Raw genomic sequence first — 12,379 nt, forward strand, 5'->3', positions numbered from 1 at the left:
TTAAGCAGTTGAAAATGAACACGAGGACTTAATCAAGCAAGTAATGCTAGTTATGGAAAAATAAAGTTCCAAGATATTGGAGACCTAGGAATAATTTTCTAGCACTTACTCACCCATATATATATATATATATATATATATATATATATATATATGACATGTATGCACTTTGATTGGTCATAAATTGTAGTCTTTATTGCCTTGTGTAATTTTAATAAATAAGGAACCATAAAGGTAGATATACACTATAACTATTTGAAAGCCACAATGACTACATTATTGAAAGGTGACATCAGCATCATTTGGAAAAGTGTAGCCTCGGCTTATCCTTGGACGATCGATTGAAAATACAAAATGCTTGATTGAGAGTGCCAATTAAGAAAACAAAAAAAAGCATATTTTTTAAGTGTGGCTAATTTGTCAAATGATTAATTGTATGCAAATAAAAACAAGTTTCTCGAACAGTGGGCAACACAGCCTCATGAAAAATCAAGTTAACATTGTAATGAATATTCAAAACTGAGTAGAAGAAGTGACCAATCATTGAGGCAACTTCTTGCTTTACTTAGTAGGAGATCCCCTACGAACTAAAACTTTGATCATGCAAAAGTTAATCATATTTCAAAGAAATTTGGGTGAGCAAATACCATTCAAAAAATGGGAAAGTAGGTATTATAAGTCATACAAAAAGGATGTAGAGCTGATAGACTCAAGATGGAGATGGGAATCAAATCTTGCCCGTCCAAGTCCCTCCCAGCTCATCACAAGTGGGTAATGGCTAAGGATTAATGTGGGCAAAGAGTACGGACGAGAGGGTGTGGCGCCCTTCACATGAGTTTCTCTCGTGGCCGCCTTTAAGTAGCGGGAGTGCCTTCCACCTTGAATCGGGAAAAGTTAAGGATGGAGTTTACTCTCACCACACCCTCGAGAGCAGACCATTCATCATCATCATCATCATCATGGTTGGAGATGCATTCACAGCAAGGTTGCATCGAGGGGGACAAAGGCTTTGCATTAATATTACTCAACACGATTTGAACGAGCTACATTCATACTGACGAGTAGCTAAGTTATTACTATTTATTCATGCATAAGAATAAAAAGATAATCATCTAAATAAACAATCACATACTTATCGACGAATCCTTAAACACTACATAATCACAAGTAAATCATCAAGTTATGAATACAAACAATCATGAAGCATCTTCTAAACATATAAAAGCTTTCTTGAGAAAGACTCACCAAAATTAAATCCCATGTCCACCCAATTACCACATTGACCATTGTGGTCATGTTCGGTATACCACCACCTCAATCACGACCAAACTTTGGATTCCACCAAACATGGCTGCCAAAGGGTATAGGCTTGGACTTTGTCTGGTGAGGGGCTGGCAAGCCTAAATCAAAATTTTATTTTAGGAGTCTCATAACTGAAGTTCTCATTCACAAACAATACAAACACACATCAAATCTCAATAAATTATCTCCATAGGTAGAACTAAGTAATCCAACCAATTATCAATCACAACTCTTCAGCATCAAAGTAATCTTAACTCTTTAACATTAATTCTTGGCTTTCGTTGAAAATCAATCTAGTAAGAAGCTGAAGAGCTTGAGGACTGATAACGGTGGAGAATACATCTCAAAAGAATTCCAAGTTTTTTGTGCAAAGAGAGGAATTAAGAGGCAATTGACTGCCCCATACACACCTGCACAGAATGGAGTCGTTGAAAGAATGAATCGTACGATTCAGGAGAGAGTTACTTCTATGCTTTCTATGGCCAATCTCAATCTAGGATTTTGGATGGAAGCTGTATACACATTTGTGCACATTATCAACAGATCTCCTGAATCGTACGATTCAAGAGAGAGTTACTTCTATGCTTTCTATGGCCAATCTCAATCTAGGATTTTGGATGGAAGCTGTATACACATTTGTGCACATTATCAACAGATCTCCTAGTATGCCATAGGATTTCCAGATTCCGGAATAGTTATCATCAAAGAAATAAAACAAAGTATTCCATCCAATCATCAATAACACCCCCTCAACCTTAAAGTAAATATTGACTCAAAGTCACCCCAGTCTAATAAACAATCTTAAGTAAGTAAATGTTGACTCATAGTCACCCTAGTCTAATAAAGAATCTTAACTAAGTAATTATAATGTTTTCCCTTGTATCTATATTCAAATAAATAACAGAAGAAAGAAAGCACACTTATCCCTTACCTTCTCATCTCCTTCCACTTCTTATATATTTTCATGATGCAAAAGTAAAAGGGATATCTTGTTGATGCTGCACCCTATTGAGTCATGTAGCGTTCCTTCTAAAAAGGAGAACACATATCTTGATAGAAATTAAAAATCGATTACATAATAGCTACACAACTATCTTATACAACATGTATGATCCATATAATCAAAATCCCCCTTTTATAGATCACTTGTGTTATCTTATCTCATGTCTGTTGTGTATGAGATAGCTTAGTAGTTAATAGCAAGAAGCTTCTTTGAGAATGACATTTAAGCCACCAACATATAGATAGCCAAGCATTTGAACAATGAACATGAGGACTTGATTAAGCAAGTAATGCTAGTTATGGATAAATAAAGTTCCAAGATCTTAGAGGCTTAGGAATAATTTTCTAGCACTTACTCACCCATACTAAAAGAAAAACATATGACATGTATGCTCTTTGATTGCCATAAGGTCATAAATTGAAGTCTTTATTGCCTTGTGTAACTTTAATAAATAAGGAACCATAAAGGTAAATATACACTACAACTACTTGAAAGCCACAATGACAACATTATTGAAAGGTGACATCAGCATTTGGAAAAGTGTAGCCTCGGCTTATCCTTGGATGACCGATTGAAAATACAAAATGCTTGATTAAGAGTGCCAATTAAGAAAACAAAAAAAGCATATTTTTAAAGTGTGGCTAATTTATCAAATTATTAACTACATGCAAATAACAAAAAGTTTCTCCAACAATGGGCAACGAAGCCTCATCAAAAATCAATGTAATGAGTATTCAAAACTGAGTAGAGGGAAGAGACCAACCATTGAGCCAACTTCTTGCTTTACTTAGTAGGAGACCCCTTCATGGGGCAAGAGTCGTAGTAGTTAAAGATATTTTAAAGAAATGTGGGTCAGCAAAGACCATTCAAAAAGGGGGAAAAATGGAGAAGTAGGTATTATAAGTCATACAAAAAGGCACGTAATCTTGCCCGTCCAAGTCCCCCGCCCAACTCATCACAAGTGGGGAATGGCCAAGGATTGATGTGGGCAAAGAGTATGGACGAGAGGATGTGGCCCCTTTCACACGAGTTTCTCTCCTGGCCGCCTTTGAGTAGCGGGAGTGCCTCCCACCTTGAATCGGGGCAAGTTAAGGATGGAGTTTACTCTCACCACACCCTCGAGTGCAGACCATTCTTCATCATCATGGTTGGAGATGCATTCAGCAAGGCTACGTCGAGGGGGGGACGGAGGCTCTTCTGTACTCAACACGACACCACCTGATCCTGCACCATGGTTTATAGGAGAGGGAGTCTCCTCGATTTCAATAACAGCTGACGCAGAGCTATGATAACTGAAGCCATGGCGGAAGGGGGTGGCGATGGAGTCTTGTACTGAGGTGAAATGCTGGGGGGTGCGGACGGTGCTGGATCTTCCCCAAGAGTACAGCTCATAATGAGCCTCATCGTCTTGTTGTTGTGCGCCAGCTTGCAGCATGTGGGCGGCTGCAGCTTCTTCTTCTTCTTCTTCTTTTTCTTCAGCTTCACGCAGCTCTTCTTGCTGTGCAGGAGTGTAGTATTTGGGTCGAGAAGACTCCATGGATTTGAAAGAGCTGCGTTCATATTGATGAGTAGCTGTGTCGTTATTACTATTGAAGAAGAGGCACACCACTGCACAGTCGTCCACTTTGGATGTGGGATATTTGAGCCTCCAAGCCCGCACTGCAGTCTCCACTAGTGACCGCGCTGCCGTTGCTTTGGTGGGTGCCGAGGACACGACCTCCACTGCCTGCCTGTTGCTCAACACGTCCCAAATCTATATAACATTGCAACCATGAGCAACATATAAAACCTTAGGTTAATTTTAAGTCGATTAAATTAAATTGGTGTGACAAATGGTTGACAAACTTAATGGCTTCTTCAAGTTAAGCTATGGTTGTGCGGAGTTGATTTTGATTAGGAGATAATTATGCATGTGTAATTACCCCATCTGTTGCTAGGATTACGAACTGGTCTTTGGGAGTGAGCCTTCGGTAGGTGATCTCCGGGACTGAGATGAGACCATAGTCTTTGAGGCAGAAGTCCCCAAATGCCCTGGCCATTGCTAGGCCCGGAGCATCATCATAAGGCAGCCACACCCTTGCCACCTCTGGTTCATCTTCTAGAGCAAACACTCTCCCTCTGCACCTCCTTATCCTCTCTGCTTCCCCTGCACACCAATTATGCCAACATTAATGTGTGCACCAATTCTCCAACTTGTATCAATTCATTTGAATAATCTAGGCTACCTAAAAAATGGTTTATATTTAAGCATACTGTACGTTTTGCATCTCTCAGCTTAAGAATGAATGATATGCCAGAATTTGTGTTTAGCATCTCTGATGAAAATCAACTGGCATGATTTTGAAGGAGAAGCTGTTGCATTAATTGTGGAATTTGCAACCATTCCTTGAACTCAAGAATTTCAGAGTGTAAGTGATAACGTCAATCGATAGGGATATTGAGGAAAATTAAGTTAGATAATGGAGGCCATTAATTGTCAAACAGTATCTGGCCAAGAGCTGCGCCTGCAAATGCTGCTTGAGATTAAGAATCTATTATCTAGGAACGTAATTAACGCTAAGATCCTAGGCTGGCAAAGGTATTGTAACTGTCAAAGGAAAGTGAAAGTCAACGACAGCAAAACGGTGCGGCCGCGTCGATAGGATCGTGTGTCATGCGGAGTTAATTATTGCTTTCTGAGGTCAAAAGGCGAAAAGCATGACGAATTTCAATGGAGGTAAGATGTTGCTTAGATGGGAACTTGGGCTCAAAATTATGAATTGATGGGTTAATGCCAGTTGAAAAATGGGAGTTTATTACTCGATATTCCCAAAAGATAAAATAAATGATTTGGGTTAATACGAGTTGAAAACTGGGAGTTTATTACTCGATAAGTTCCCAAAAGATAAAATAAATAATGAAATAAAGAGGATGATATGAGTTGGAATTTGGTGAGGTTAATTAATTGGTAAGTTTTTGTGCTAGGACATAAAATGAGTTGGAATTAGGGGTTGAGTTGGGTTTCAGGATCACACTTTATATTTTTATGGGTTTTGGAAACATTTCGTTAAAGTAGGGTCAAATACTTGGTAAATTGGGCTTAAGCTCAAAATACAAAAACAAAAGCTTACTTGGAGGACATATTGAATTAAAAAATAGGGTTTCTTGTTTCAAAGGCGGTAGTCAAGTGGATAAGACTATGGACTGTCTTGGGTTCAAATCTTCTTGGAAACATTTTATACTAACGGTGTGTTCACGTGCAAGTGGGCACATAGGCTACCCCATCAGCACACCTTAGGCTATTATAGTTTGATCGTCATGACACGTATTTTCACCTTCCTCTTCGGAGATTTTGTGGTGATAACAGTGTGCAATGCTTGCTCTTCAATCCATGCTTTGGATTAGGGACGATGGTTGCCATGGACATCAAAGATCATGACTCAACTTGCGACACCCAGTTCCACCAAAGCTGTGCAGGGTGTTCACTCTAATGGGCGAGTGACTAACTTGTGTAGTTTGTTCACTACTTATAAAGTGGCCAATATTTGGAAGGGACCCTCTTGTGGTACTCGGTTGTGTGTAGTCTGGTGAAATTCTTGTGTGCCATTAGGAATCGAATAAAACCTCATGGAAAAAAAAGCAGTTTTTTTTTTTTTTTTGGGTGGGCTAGAATCTGGATTGGGAGTGAATTACTAAGAATTGAAAGAATAAAGCCCGCTGGGGATTAAGAAGTGGTTACTTTTAGTAGGTTGGATTTAAGCTCAAAACCAGAAATATATATATATATATATATATAATGTGAGTGTTTGGGATTAGGGGTCGTTTACTTGGTAAGTTGGGCTTAAGATCGACAGTGAGCTGGATGGCCTCGAGCGTTTGGTCGTCTTCTTGGTGGGCGGCGCCCAGGACCGCCCGGGAATCCCCCACGTTCCCGATGATGAGCTCCTCGCCCTGCTTCAAACAAAAACAATGCATTACGCAAAACAAGCAAATATATTCTAATCAAACAAACTTCCAATCAAAAGATTAATTTGACTGTAATCATTTCAGTCGAGGCACAATTCCTTTGAAAGTCTTATAGTTGGGTATGAATCGCCCAATAAATATAAAAAAGAACAAAAAGTACTGCACTTAAAATTATAGAAATCGTTGCCCCTCTTTTAATCGGAGCTGCACGTGTGCTCGATTGTCAAATAATCGTCATAAGAACACCACCAAATTAACGTCAACAAAACAACAACAAGAAGGTTTAGATTTGATGAATGCAACTTCTCAATTTGGGTTTTTATTTTTTTTTCTTTCAAATTGTTCGAATTTTGCAGTTATAAAGGTTTGGCTGATTCCTACCTGCTTCAAGAGGATCACAGCGGTGGTGCCACTGCAAAAGCTATCAATGGTAGGGTGTGTTCTAAGGTCTCGGTCCATGAGGTTGAAGCACTTGAGGATGGAGTCCTTCCACCTTGCAAAGGTTAGGTGGCTATTATAATAATTAGGGTGGTTAATGTTGGGATTAACAACATCATGTGGTGGTGGTGATTGTGATGATGAATCATGAATATTATTAGAGAGTGAATAATAATATGAAGGGTGATAATTCATGGCCTCGCTCCAATTATACTCGCTGATCTGATCTTCATAGCCGGAGCCTTCCCCATCGTCGACCTCATCATCCCCTCTCATCCGAGCTTTCCATATGGCCATCAGCTTGGATGGCAGTGCATCCCTCACCCTCCTTGCCACCAAATGTCCATACGGCCCATGCCCATCAAACACACCGCACAACAACGTGTCCTTCCTAGAAGCATAATTCTGCCAAAAAAATCAAATGTCATTCACTTAAAGCCAAGGCCCTAATATCCAATTCATCATCAATAATTAACCCATTAATCCATCCCAAATGCAAGTGCCATTCATCAAATTGATCGTATTACCCCGTTGAATTAAACCATTCTCCCTTGTGCCCCCCATTCAATTGCTGAAAAACTAACCCAGCCCTCATGATGCTCTACTTATCTTTAACCCGCATCTTAAACCATGCCCAGCTTGATTGCTGAATAATTAACCCAGCAATCCAATGCAACCTTCTATAACTTAATTCATGCACAATCATTCCAATAGTTCGAATCATGTTTTGTTAACCAGTACATTAATTGATAACCTGAGCATTAATGCTCCATTTCACAATTTGTCAACGAATTATATTACCCAACCCAATATTTGGCTCTTAGAATGGCTTCTTGTTGCAAGTGGAACATACAACATAACAACGAAGAACTATACCTCCCACACCACCATTGCATCCTGGTTGGTGCCCTTCTTGCCTTGTTGCGTGAAGGCACAGGCAGTGCTGGTGCTCCCATTGCTGCAGATCCTGCCTGCCACACGGGACAGAAGCTCGTTGGTTTTGGCCTCAGCAGCCAGAGCTTCCATGAGATGCCGCTTCCTCTGCTTTCTCTTCTTCTTTCTCTTGGATTGTGGGAGGGGTCGGCACCAGTCATCCTCCTCTCCATGATCAGTAGAGCAACTTGAACCCATTTCTTAATTATCAATTAAACAATCAATCACCCACATACTTCTTATTGCCTAGATCACAGCTATTGAAGTGCTGAATTCCAGTCTTGGGGTATATTGCTGATTGCAGGGCTTGACGTCAGGATGGAGCTTGCAGCTCTATATGAAGCCAGATCAAGGCTAAGCCGAATTTCGACCTAATTATGGAGGCTGTAGCATAGTATGCGTTGAATCAATTTAGATGCCTGAGGATGATCTAGATCAAGGCAATTTTAGGTGCTTGATCAGGGCAATTCTGGGTGTCTCTCTCTCTCTCTCTCTCTCACACACACACACACACACAGCGGGCGCGCGCGCGCGCGCACGCACACACACACACTAGCAGCTAGTGTTGAAACTAGCAAGCTTTGCTGCAAAAACACAAGGACGGCAATGGGACAGGCTCGGTTGAGAGGACGAAACTATAAGAGGGCCTGGTGGTGCCACAAGAAGCTTTGAAGGTCGGTCGAATACGTCACGCCTCACGCCCCCTCCTTCCCATTGCTTCAAGGTTCTCATGTTGACTATACATTTTTTACATGATTAGTACACCATAAACAAAGGTTTAATGCATTTGAGACGTGCACCATTACTATCCTTAAAAATAACACGCCAAACAAAGTCACATGAAAATGGTGGAATCGTGGAGAAAGAAAGAGATTGGGTGTTACGTTAATAACTGGGTGTTACGTTAATAACTTGGTCAAGCGCCTGGTTTTATTGTACCTTGAATTTGTTTATTAAAAAAAAACGCTAAAAGTCAAGAGAGATTTTTTTGGGTTTTTTTTTGTTTTTTTTGTGAAGGTTGGAGATTTAAAGAGAGAAAAAAGAGGGGTGTATTACATTAAGCTTTTGATCAAAAGAAGCTTGGAGATTTAAAGAGAGAAAAAAGAGGGGTGTATTACATTAAGCTTTTGATCGAAAGAAGCTTACCTTCCCAAACATGGTCTGAAATTTACAAATACTTTCCCTATTCACTTATTTTAGCTTGTGACTCTACCAAATTTGGAATATATTGAATGGGCTCAAGAGATTTCTTATTTATTTGGATAAATTGAATGCATTTACAACTAAAACCTCCCAAAATAGAAACCTTTTATTGTGGAAATTGCATGTATTTCAACTTTAGGAGGTGCAAAATACACTAATACCCATTTTTTGCACATAGCACAACACCCATATTTTTCTTTTTCTTTTGCAATGATTTTACCCATCCTTTTTTACCCATCTCTTGGTGCAGTGGGAGGAAGTTTTGAACTCGTGACCTCAACTTCTAGAGCGTAAGCTCTACTCTTGGGTTTTTCTCCCCACCCCAACTCCCATATTTATAGTGTAGACTCGCTACCGCTATTCTTTATAGTGTAGTCATTGTTATTTATAGTGTGGTCACTATTATTAAGAAGAACAACTCAAGATCAGTACTATTATCTACATCAAGTCAAGTTGTTAGAGTTAAACCATTGGAGGCTATAGATAAACTTAGTTATAACTTATAGCATACACCTTTTTTCGTGGAGTCTTGGGAAAAGAGACAATATTAAATAACATCATTATTTGAAATTCTTAAGGGTCGAGGTTTCCATGAAATTGTGGAACGTAGGGCTGAAAAGTTAGCAACTTTACCTTGTAATTCAAAATTAAAGGCCTACAAGGTACCTTGACCTTCTAGTAAAATCCATTACTCAACAAAATCCACTTGGGGTGGCCTTCTTCTCAATCCCAATTTTCAAGATGGATTCCTTTTGAAAGTTAGAATGAGATACACTTTGAAGTCCATTACAGCTTTCAAATCTTAGCTAAGAAGAAGGAGAAATTTTATGCTCATGGGGAAAATTTGACAAGACTAACTTGTTCAGGCCCACCTCATTATATTGGTCATTAGCAATGTCTATTTTTAGCTCTCTTAACTTCACATAAGAATTTGATGCAAATTAGAATATGTTTAAATATGATCAAACCAAGATTGGCACTCTATGGGTAGCACCCCAACTTGAGTCATAGCCCTTCTAACACGGAAGTGATAGGTTCCATCCTTGAGTATTGCAAAAGATTGAAATCAATAGTTGTACCTTTTTCTATTGGATATTGAGTGTTGTATGTGAGCTGAGAGGTGCACATTATTTGTAGATTTGAGTAAAGGTTAAATTAATGTTTATAAATAATATTGTAAGTTCAATTTGATCATGCATGCATTTTACTTATAGCTTGTCCATTAGATATAAGGTCATTTCCTCTTCAATGATGTAGTGAGTTGGATCACTACTTTTCCCTTTGTTTTTTCTAATGGGAGTGCTACTCAAATTACATGCCACTTGGGATGTAGTCCATTGCTAGTGGCCAAGTAGGAGTAGTAACACCCATGCTTCCCAAAGTGAAGATATTGTGTCCAAGTCTACTTTGTGGTATAAGGTTGCAAATTACATACTCAAGGCACATCAAATAGAAAGGGTGTTGAACTTGCTAGAGTGTAATAACACTGCTAGATTGTAAATCATTGGGTGCCTCAAATTTATTTCAAATCTTTGGTGAAAAGTCTCTTCAACTATTGCATTATTAGTTTGAGCATGGTCGTGCCTTTTATGAAACTCTTAATTTTGTGTTGTTCTTTTTGCTCCATTTTTTTAGTGAAGAGATAATAGGATTTAAACAAACACAACTCGCTCTTTAGCCTCAATTCAATCAACATCAAGAGTCCCTTGACTTTGCTTTGGCATAGCTTCCCCAATGAGATCCATTTGGTGGATGTGGCTTTGAGCACTATGAAATTTAAGCAAAACTTCAACCCTTATTTAATGTTCTTGAATGACACATAGCTTCTTGGGGAAATGGTGTATGTCAAAATTGTAGTTAAAACTTTGTATATTTGTCATTTTTTTTGTGATGTAGATTTGAAGTTCAACAGAAAAAAAGGAAAAGCATTTATAGGTTCTTAGCTTTTGGCACTACATGAACACTATAATATTGTTTCCTAATTAAAACAAGTTATATGTATTGTTGTGTATAGTCTCTACATGGTCTCTACTTACATGATGTTAGTGGACCCATTTGAAGAGATGCCATGTGATGTAAGGCTTACAAGTGGATTACACATATTTCACGTGCCACTCATTAAGAATCTCATCATTCGCATGTGCTACAAGTCTACATTACTTACATCCCCTCTTGCTCAAAAGAGCTACAAATTGTTTTCCAAGTTAGTGAAGCTTCCTCACAAGACTATATATTAAAAACCCTACCGCAATACTTGTTATTGTGCACTCTTTGGAACATAAAATGTTTACTTACATGTCTCGAATAAGAAAAACCTTTTGTAGCATACTACCAATGTGTACATTTACAAAGTGCTTTTTCTTTCCCAATGAGTCTCTAGTAATGGATTCATCCATATTTATCCTATTAATAAATAAATCTTTGTAAAGCCTTGCCTACTTTTTTGCTTTAGGAAAAGGCTCTACTATCCATTCTAAAACTCTCTCCCTCTCTTCCTCTCGCTCTCATCTTCCTCCTATATGCTCTCTCTCTCTCTCTCTCTCTCTCTCTCTCTCTCTCTCTCTCTCTCTCTCTCTTCCCCCCCTTTCTCTTTGTTTCTATCTACATCTCTCCCCTTTCCTCTCTCACACACACTCTCTCCTCTTCCTTTTTATCTCTTTCTCCCCTTTTGTCTCTCCCCGTCTCCATCTACCTTTCTCATTTGCCATTACCATTATACAGAGAGACATGGATGGGAATCACATGTTTCCTAATGCTCACTTAGTTAGTAGGTGTTATCATCCAACCAGTGCAAAACTATGTATGTAGATGAGGATGGTAACACCTACATTCCAAGAACAACTAAAGAAATGAGGAGTAGAAAAAGGTCTCATGCAAGCACAGGGCAAAGTCTTCTCATCTATTACAAACCGAGAACATGAAACTTCATGGCCAAGAGGACTTCTCCTGAGGAAATTACTTTCAGACTGGGAAGTTTTATGGGAAGAAGAGAGTTTTCATTCTATTCTGCAAGGTAAACAACTTGTAGACTAGAAGTTGAAGTCAGGCTTCCCTCCATGTCAGACCCTATAGCTTTTGCTAGTATGAGAACCATCTCTCTCTCTCTCTCTCTCTCTCTCTCTCTCTCTATATATATATATATATATATATATATATATATATATATATATATATATATCATGTGTGTGTGTGTGTGTGTGTGTGTGTGTGTGTGTGTGTGTATAGATATATATATTCACACATCTATATATTGTCGAGTTCTTTATGACACTTGGGAGAAGAATTATATTTCTCAAACACAAAAATTGGAGGAAACCAGAGATTTTGAATAAATTAAAAGCATGAACCTTATATAACCGCATGAGCCTAATATAAACAAATTAAAATAAACATGAGAGCTTGAAAATAAGATAGATCACCATTGACATAAGATTGGGTTCAATCTCCCCTGGATTAGTGTGGCCTGTTGTACCACTCGCCCATATTTATATGTATTAAAACTTGCTTTTCAAAAAGACAACTCCAAAAATAAAGCATAAGAGTTTTTTGAGTTTT

General features: G+C 38.7%; 1 protein-coding gene across 2 annotated transcripts; it reads right to left on the bottom strand.

The window, feature by feature from the left end:
* Positions 1-3,016: 3,016 nt before the first annotated feature.
* On the bottom strand, positions 3,017-8,228 carry LOC147619733 (putative protein phosphatase 2C 33). Of its 2 annotated transcripts, XM_086825563.1 has the most exons (5): positions 7,565-8,227; positions 6,632-7,093; positions 6,112-6,235; positions 4,228-4,451; positions 3,017-4,058 (listed from the first exon to the last, which is right to left on the bottom strand). In XM_086825563.1, exons 1-5 carry the CDS (start codon positions 7,817-7,819, stop codon positions 3,327-3,329), a joined length of 1,797 nt encoding a protein of 598 aa, XP_086681689.1. In that variant the 5' UTR covers positions 7,820-8,227; the 3' UTR covers positions 3,017-3,326. The 2 variants fall into 2 exon arrangements, with proteins under 2 accessions (XP_086681689.1, XP_086681691.1); XM_086825565.1 differs by lacking the exon at positions 6,632-7,093 and having other exon boundaries at positions 7,565-8,228.
* Between the last annotated feature and the right edge of the window lie 4,151 nt (positions 8,229-12,379).

This window comes from Cibotium barometz, chromosome 32, assembly GCF_041138505.1.
Source record: "Cibotium barometz isolate CiBa-2024 chromosome 32, ASM4113850v1, whole genome shotgun sequence".
Classification (NCBI taxonomy): domain Eukaryota; kingdom Viridiplantae; phylum Streptophyta; class Polypodiopsida; order Cyatheales; family Cibotiaceae; genus Cibotium; species Cibotium barometz.